The sequence below is a fragment of the Haemorhous mexicanus genome, chromosome 9 (assembly GCF_027477595.1).
Source record: "Haemorhous mexicanus isolate bHaeMex1 chromosome 9, bHaeMex1.pri, whole genome shotgun sequence".
Taxonomy (NCBI): Eukaryota; Metazoa; Chordata; class Aves; order Passeriformes; family Fringillidae; genus Haemorhous; species Haemorhous mexicanus.
Genome location: NC_082349.1, coordinates 6,128,608 through 6,135,713, shown reverse-complemented (window position 1 = coordinate 6,135,713; position 7,106 = coordinate 6,128,608). Strand labels below are relative to the sequence as shown.

Below are 7,106 nucleotides of genomic sequence, written 5' to 3'. Positions count from 1 at the left end.
CGGGGCCCCGCGGAGGAGGCGGCGGCGGCTCCGTCCCGCAGGCGGAAGCGGAAGGCGGCGCGGCCCTCACGGGAGCGGGGCTGAGGGGGCTGAGCAGCGGCCGCCATGGCCAACCGGACGGTGAAGGACGCGCACAGCATCCACGGCACCAACCCGCAGTACCTGGTGGAGAAGATCATCCGCACGCGCATCTACGAGTCCAAGTACTGGAAGGAGGAGTGCTTCGGCCTCACGGGTATGGCGGGCGGGAGGCCGGGCCGGGCCGCGCCGGGGGAAGCCCGCGCTGACGGCCCGGCCCGTCCCTCTCGCAGCCGAGCTGGTGGTGGACAAGGCCATGGAGCTGAAGTACGTGGGGGGCGTCTATGGAGGCAACATTAAACCCACGCCCTTCTTGTGCCTGACGCTGAAGATGCTGCAGATCCAGCCCGAGAAGGACATCATCGTGGAGTTCATAAAAAACGAAGACTTCAAGTAAGTTGTAGTGTGATTTTTTCCTTTGTTGAGGTTGTTGTACCGAGGGGAAGTGCTCAGAACAGCCAGGGAAACCTCAAAGCAGGGTTTAGCTCTCATTGTGCCCTGATAAACTGGGCTTGCTCAAAACCAAGCTTTTCTTCTTGCCTTTAAGACTGCTCTCCTTGTCACCTGGCCTGTTGGAAGGGCTCATCTTTGTGGCATGTGCTCTCTGTGATCATAAACCTCTGCCTGAAGTGTTTGGAATGAGCTGCATTAAGGCATTCATGTTAATATTTGTCTTCAATATTTTTTCCATTTTTGTTGGTGACAATGCCCCCTTACAGACATTGTGTATGTAAAGTCTGTTAGGGTTTTGATAGTATAGAGATGGAGCAAATCGAAATGGTTGTGTATTCTGGCCATGTACTGATTTTCCTCAGAAACTTGTGGGAAAAAAACCCTCTTTTTTTTCCAAACTGCTAAGTGTGCAGGAAGCAGAAATCCATGGAAAGGTTTCCTTTCCAGGTATGTCCGAATGCTTGGAGCACTGTACATGAGACTGACAGGCACTGCCATCGACTGCTACAAGTACCTGGAACCGCTGTACAACGACTATCGAAAAATTAAAAGTCAGAACAGAAACGGGGGTAAACACTTTTATATCTATTTAGCAATATAAATCTTGAAAATTGTGGCATAACCTGTTATGCCACAATTGTCTGAAATGTTTTTATCTTTACTTTAGCCTCCAGTGTTAATTTTGTCTGTTAAATGCTATTTTTCACCCCCAGAATTTGAGCTGATGCACGTGGATGAATTTATTGATGAGCTACTCCATGAGGAGCGTGTTTGTGACATCATCCTGCCTCGACTGCAGGTTGGGAAATGTAGATGCTTGTGGAATTCCTAACTGTATCAAGTCCAGTAGCTGGATTGGCTGCTGGCTTTTTGTGTAAGCTATGGTTGCCTCCTTAGGTGTTTGTTCTTACTTGGGTTATGTTGGATAAAGTTGCAATTTCTTCTAGAAACGGTATGTTCTGGAAGAAGCTGAGCAACTTGAGCCTCGTGTTAGTGCTCTGGAGGAAGACATGGATGATGTAGAATCTAGTGAGGAGGAGGAAGAAGAAGATGAAAAGGTTGGTGAACTGTTTGATGAACTGTATTGGAAATGAATAGTTGAAGCTGAACCCCTTTAGGACACTTCATAGCCTGTGACAGATATTTGAGAGGAGGCACCAGGAGGCTGCTGGCAAGTCTTACCTCCCCTCATAGCATATTTTCATATAAGCAGCTTGTGAGGACTTGGACCCTGAAGCAACTCTTAGGTTCCCATGTTTTCCTGTCTCTTGAATTCCACAAATCTGGGTCTGTTCTTTGTTAAGCTTATTTAGATCAATTGATTTATATGTATATGTAATGGAGAAGACTAAAGGTGATGATGGAATGTCCTGTGGCTATCAGTCAGTGCTGCTGTACTTCTTCAAAACCAACAGTATGAGAAGTGGTTGTTTGATTTCCAGTTGGCAGTTTGGGGCAGCACCACTCAGTTCTGAATAAGAAACACTTGAGGATGGGGAAGCTTGGCTACATGACTTTTGCAATTTATATTCGTGGTTCAGCAGTCTTTCTTGATAGCATAAAACCTTGCTGAAATAGATCCTCCCCCCTTGTTTACAGCTGGAACGGATCCCATCTCCTGACCACCGCAGAAGGGGCTACAGGGACCTGGACAAGCCCCGCAGATCTCCGGTGGTGCGGTACCGGCGGAGCCGGAGCAGGTCCCCAAGGAGGTGAGGGGACTTTTCCTTGACCAGTATTTTTACCTGTTGTGCTGCAGACAGCTGGAGCACAGCAGTGAAGGTGGCAGTTCATCCAGAACTCTTGACACCTCCCAGTTCCTTTAGCACGTCCCGAAGTGAGGAATTGCAGTGCACAGCCACTGTCAACCCCTCTGCTTGTTTCTCCAGTCATTCTCTTAACTCTTGAACTTGCTGGCCAACTTCAGCTAAATTTGACAATACAATGAAGATGTTAAGGAAAATCAAGTGCTTTGTTTTCATGTAAGCCAGAGGCTGCAGAGAAAATCCTATTAATTTCTCTTACGGATATTAAACCAGGAAAAATTCATCACTAAAATCTTACTCACTGCATGTCCAGTCCTAATCACTCAGAGGAAGTAAAAGCCGTGATGTTGTTGCTGAAGATGTGGGAAATGAAACAGCTGATGATTTTCTGCTTCTGTCCCCCAACTGCAGGCGCAGCCGCTCTCCAAAGAGAAGAAGGTACTCTTTAATTCTGTTATTTAAGTGAGCAATGTGCATTTGTGGCACAGCTCTCTTAGAAGCTGCCTTTCCCTCAGCCCATCACCGCGCCGGGAGCGGCATCGCAGCAAGAGCCCGAGACGGCACCGGAGCAGATCCCGGGAGAGGCGCCACAGATCAAGATCTAAATCTCCAGGTACTTCTGCCACTTCCAGAAAAACTCTGGCAAGTCTTTATCATCAGCACATCCACTGCAGGAAAAAATCTGTGTCACCGTATCAGGATGGTAGCACAGGTGTTAAATCTGGCTGATAAAACTGCTAATCACATGAAAGCAGAGCTGGGGAACTCCTTTAATGGCTGCAAAATTGTCTTGAGTAAGTTTTCACATACTTTCCAGGAGGTTAATATGAGTGCCTGGTTAAAGCTATGGTTGTTCTGGCAATATCTTGAACACTTGAAGCAGATTGCATTGGCAAAACAACTAAGAATTCCAGTGGCAATGGAAATAACTATTGCCTTTTTATCTCACAGGGCATCACCGCAGTCACAGACACAGAAGTCATTCCAAATCACCTGAAAGGTAAAGGCTTAGATTATTTCTCAAGTGCAGTTTGGCAATTAAAGAGAGGGTTTACAGTATTGGTTTTTTCTTTTCTGTTTCAGATCTAAAAAAAGTCACAAAAAGAGTCGGCGAGGGAATGAATAAAAAACAAAACCCAGCCCACCATTTAAGGACCGTGAGCTGCAGTCTAATGCTGTCCTGTTTGCTCCACAGGACAGCTGGTTCTGTACTGGCTGCTTTAGCAGTCCCTTTCATCATATTTCTCATTTTGTTGTCTTGAATTTTTTATTAAAGGTAAGCTAAGGATACTTTTTATGTAGTTAGTTACTCATCCTTGTGATAGAATTTGAAGGTTGTTTTTTAATTGTTTTTCTTGAAGCCTGTAAAAACTTAATGAAGAGCAATAAAAAAAGTAAGGTTTGTCTTTAAAGGCTCGTGGCAGTTTCCTTCATAATCATTTGTTGAGATGTCCCCTGGTCGAAGCTGGCTTCATTCTCAAATCAGGGCCTTGTTTTGTCCAACTGTCCCTGCAGTCAGGTGCCAAAGGAAGTCTGTATTCTGTCACAAACACTGCAGGGCTCCCATCCTGGCCTCTCAGAGCTCCAGTACAGGAGAGGAAGCAAGGCTGTCACAACCCAGGGTGTTTGCTAGCAACTCACTTGATGGTGCTCTCCAACCTGTGGTAGTCATTGGATGCTTTGTAAAAATCTTCCTTCAGTGTGATCTGCTGCTTCTGGTGATGCCATCAGAGAGTTCAGAAGGTTAAAGCAGTACAAAGCACTACTACTTACTCCAGAAGAATTAAGTTCAATATATTTAATGACAGTACACCACTACTTTGAGCACCGTTTGTGGCGTCCCTGTGCCTGGGAACAGAATTTGACACCATGATGATGTTCAGCTCTACCTTCTCTGATTCAAGTTAGTTCTTTAAATTTAGATAAAATTCTCCTCCTACTACATTTGAAATCACTTGTGTTAAGCCCTTGTGTACCATGTCTTTATTCCTGGCTCTTCTTCAGGAACAGGAACAGGCAGGTTTATCCCTGAACTCTGCATTTAGGGCTTCAGGATTCTCATACTGCCCTGGGAGTGCTGACAACAAAAATAAGTGTGCCTAGGGAATTTATGGAAAGCCCTCTTTAAAACTGCTTCCCAGTACAGCATAATTTTCCCATGGTATTTGCATCTGGTTTTGCAAAGCTGATAAACAGAAAAGCAGGTGTGCTCTTCCTTCAAGTGTGACACACACATGGGCTGTGAACAGCACATGCAACAACATCAGCTTGGAAAAAAGCAATATCACTTGTATCACTTGTTGAAACTGCTCATCTTTGCAAGATCTCCACATTAAAGCCAATTGTTATTCCCGTTAGAGCGAGCATGCATACAAATAGAAAAGAGGGAAAATTTTATGTCCTTTTTTTTCAGTTTTATTTTTCTTTTTAAAAAGTTTTTTGGCACTACATAGTTCTGTAAAGAATAGAATTGACAAATTTTTAAACACATGAAATCCCCTTCTAATTTTATTTTTTTTTAGAACAATATATATAAAGTCTGAAGCAACCAAAGTATGAATACAGCTAATAGAAAATAAAGAACTTAATTTTAAAAATTCTCTCTCTTTACAGTTTATCAAGATAAAACAAAACACAATTCCCCTTAAAAATAGGGTAATAAAATAGATGAAATTTGTATCACTTGGTTTTGTGATACTAGTAAAAACTATAGTTCATATCTATGTACAAATGATACAGTTTAAAAACAGTCTTAAATAATCTTGTATCTAAACATGTTGCATTAAGATTTTAAATCAGAACCTGAATTTCTTCCTCTCCTCCCCCCACCCACCCACAATCCCATCCAATTTCACTTTTTCTGTTGAATGTAATTCAGATTCAAGTGTGGATGTCCTTGAGACAGAAGTGAGAACCGCTGGTTACTCTGCATCAGTGGACCAGCTAAAAGAAAATGGATTACAATTACTTCAGCAAATCACATATTTAACAGTGCTTGGCTATATTCCGTGTACTAATCTAACTCAGAAATAAAGCCATTTACTAGACCAACACAAATGCTGTCTGTACAGCTAACCCATTTAATGGGACAAGGTAGAATTACTTTAATCCTATCTCCAAAATTCCCTAACAAACACATTATTGTGTTGGATTACTTCAGTTATTTAACAAAAGTAATTTCAGGATTTAAGTAAATTCAGTTTTCACTTGGAAACCCTACTAGAGCCAATAGGTTAGATTTTGAAAAAGGATTTGGTGGCCGTATCTCTCATTTTACACCAGGTGACCCCCAGCAGCATGGAAGCTGCACATCTTCCAAGTCAAATTTGAGCACCATTTCTCTGGTAGTGGAGGTCTTTTTCCTACAGCCTTTCCCCATCCTGCCAGATGCTGAACACCTTCACCTTTCATAAACATCAGAGTTGAAATCAAGTCAGTCTTTTCCAGTTCCCTGATGAACTGAACCTGACCTAACTTTGCTGCTCTGACTGTGGATGGGCTGGACTAAACCTCCAGAGGCCCCTTCCAACCTCAATTATTCTATGGTCTTGCAAATTTTTATCTATGTAAGTCATTCCACAAAGCAAGGTACAAAAGCCAAATAATTACAACAAAAATTTCTTCATATTCTAAACACGCTCATGGGCCAATTATCTTTACCTCTACTGGAGCAGAGGCAGCTCTAGGTGAGCCAGCAGCAGCAAAGAGAAAGAGGCTGGAAGTGCAAGAGCCTGCACACTGGCTCAGATTTCAGAATTTTATTTTAACCCTTCCCTCCCACAAAGATTTCCATTCATCCACAGAGGAAGCTGAAGTGCTGATTTGACTCTGGGATTCGTTATGTTTCCAGGGAGCCTACAAGTGACACATGATTGCTTGGCTTTTAAAGCCTTTGAGACAGTACAGAGACAGGGTGCATGAGCTGATTCACATACTGGTTCTAGTACCTTGAGGGTAGAAAGGTTTGTTCGGTGGGTAGCTGGCATTTCCCTGCTGCATGTAGTTCTGAGGCATATTGTAAGGCCACGCTCCTCGGAGGAGAGGAAAATGGGTAGGGGTCCCATGGTCCCAAGGGACAGAAGGAGGGTTCATTTTACCAAACTGTCCTTGGAAACCCTGATCTATTTTTCAATTAAAAGGGAAAAGCACATTGCAAGTTGAAATAATTAAACAGTAAGTCATAAATACAATTTACATCTTAAATAACAGTTTGCAGGGGACTTAATGTGATCAGTCTGATGTGCTACTTTTTTTTTTTAATTTAATATACATCAGTAAAAATTAACACCTAAATTACTTCATTATTCACTATAATAGAATTATTGGGAAGAGAGAGGATGAAACAACATTAAAATCAAGAGCTATGATTTCACTATTTTTATGGCTTTCATGATGAAAAATACAAGGTCTGAACAATGTTCAGAACTACTGTCTGATCCCACACAAATATCCACTGTAACTGACAGAGCTGTGACAAAAAAAACTATTATCCTACTGCAAGAAATAACTCTCAGATGTACACTGGAATTCCACTAATACTTACATGCTTAAGAAACTTGCTATCTAGATCACTGGACTGACTTAAAAAACTATTTTTAGAGAGAAAAATATAAACTTTGGAAATAAATATACGAATTGTAAAGATATCACTGCAACATTAGGGATGAGAAATCAAGCATCCAAGGAGGCAGGACCCACAACATGAGGCACAGCTTTTAAGTATGCATGAAAAAGAGTTGTCTTGATACTTCTAATGATCCTACTTCTGATCAGCTGTCAACTGAAAAGAAAATTAAAGTAGCCCCTTTC

General features: G+C 42.4%; 2 protein-coding genes across 5 annotated transcripts in view; one reads left to right on the top strand and one right to left on the bottom strand.

The window, feature by feature from the left end:
• The first annotated feature begins 22 nt into the window (after positions 1–22).
• PRPF38A (pre-mRNA processing factor 38A) lies at positions 23–3,709 on the top strand. Its single transcript, XM_059853820.1, has 10 exons — positions 23–235; positions 312–471; positions 979–1,100; positions 1,245–1,330; positions 1,479–1,589; positions 2,131–2,243; positions 2,709–2,735; positions 2,813–2,910; positions 3,249–3,297; positions 3,381–3,709. Exons 1-10 carry the CDS (start codon positions 106–108, stop codon positions 3,421–3,423), a joined length of 939 nt encoding a protein of 312 aa, XP_059709803.1. The 5' UTR covers positions 23–105; the 3' UTR covers positions 3,424–3,709.
• A 980-nt stretch (positions 3,710–4,689) lies between these two features.
• TUT4 (terminal uridylyl transferase 4) overlaps positions 4,690–7,106 on the bottom strand; it is a 44,209-nt gene continuing 41,792 nt past the window's right edge. For 2 of the 4 annotated variants that reach the window (XM_059853815.1, XM_059853814.1), the window contains exons 29-30: positions 6,245–6,418; positions 4,690–5,240 (exon numbers count right to left, since the gene is read on the bottom strand). In XM_059853815.1, the coding sequence (XP_059709798.1) occupies positions 5,149–5,240; positions 6,245–6,418 (266 nt within the window). In that variant the 3' untranslated portion in view covers positions 4,690–5,148. The remainder of the gene's footprint in view (positions 5,241–6,244; positions 6,419–7,106) is intronic. The other 2 variants (XM_059853816.1, XM_059853817.1) reach the window with 1 other exon arrangement.

Excerpts from the sequence above, each read along its gene's own strand:
- PRPF38A (XM_059853820.1), top strand. The coding sequence starts at position 106 with ATGGCCAACCGGACGGTGAAGGACGCGCACAGCATCCACGGCACCAAC. Across the intron at positions 1,331-1,478 it reads TCATCCTGCCTCGACTGCAG|AAACGGTATGTTCTGGAAGA; the intron begins GTTGGGAAATGT and ends AATTTCTTCTAG. Across the intron at positions 1,590-2,130 it reads AGGAAGAAGAAGATGAAAAG|CTGGAACGGATCCCATCTCC; the intron begins GTTGGTGAACTG and ends CCTTGTTTACAG.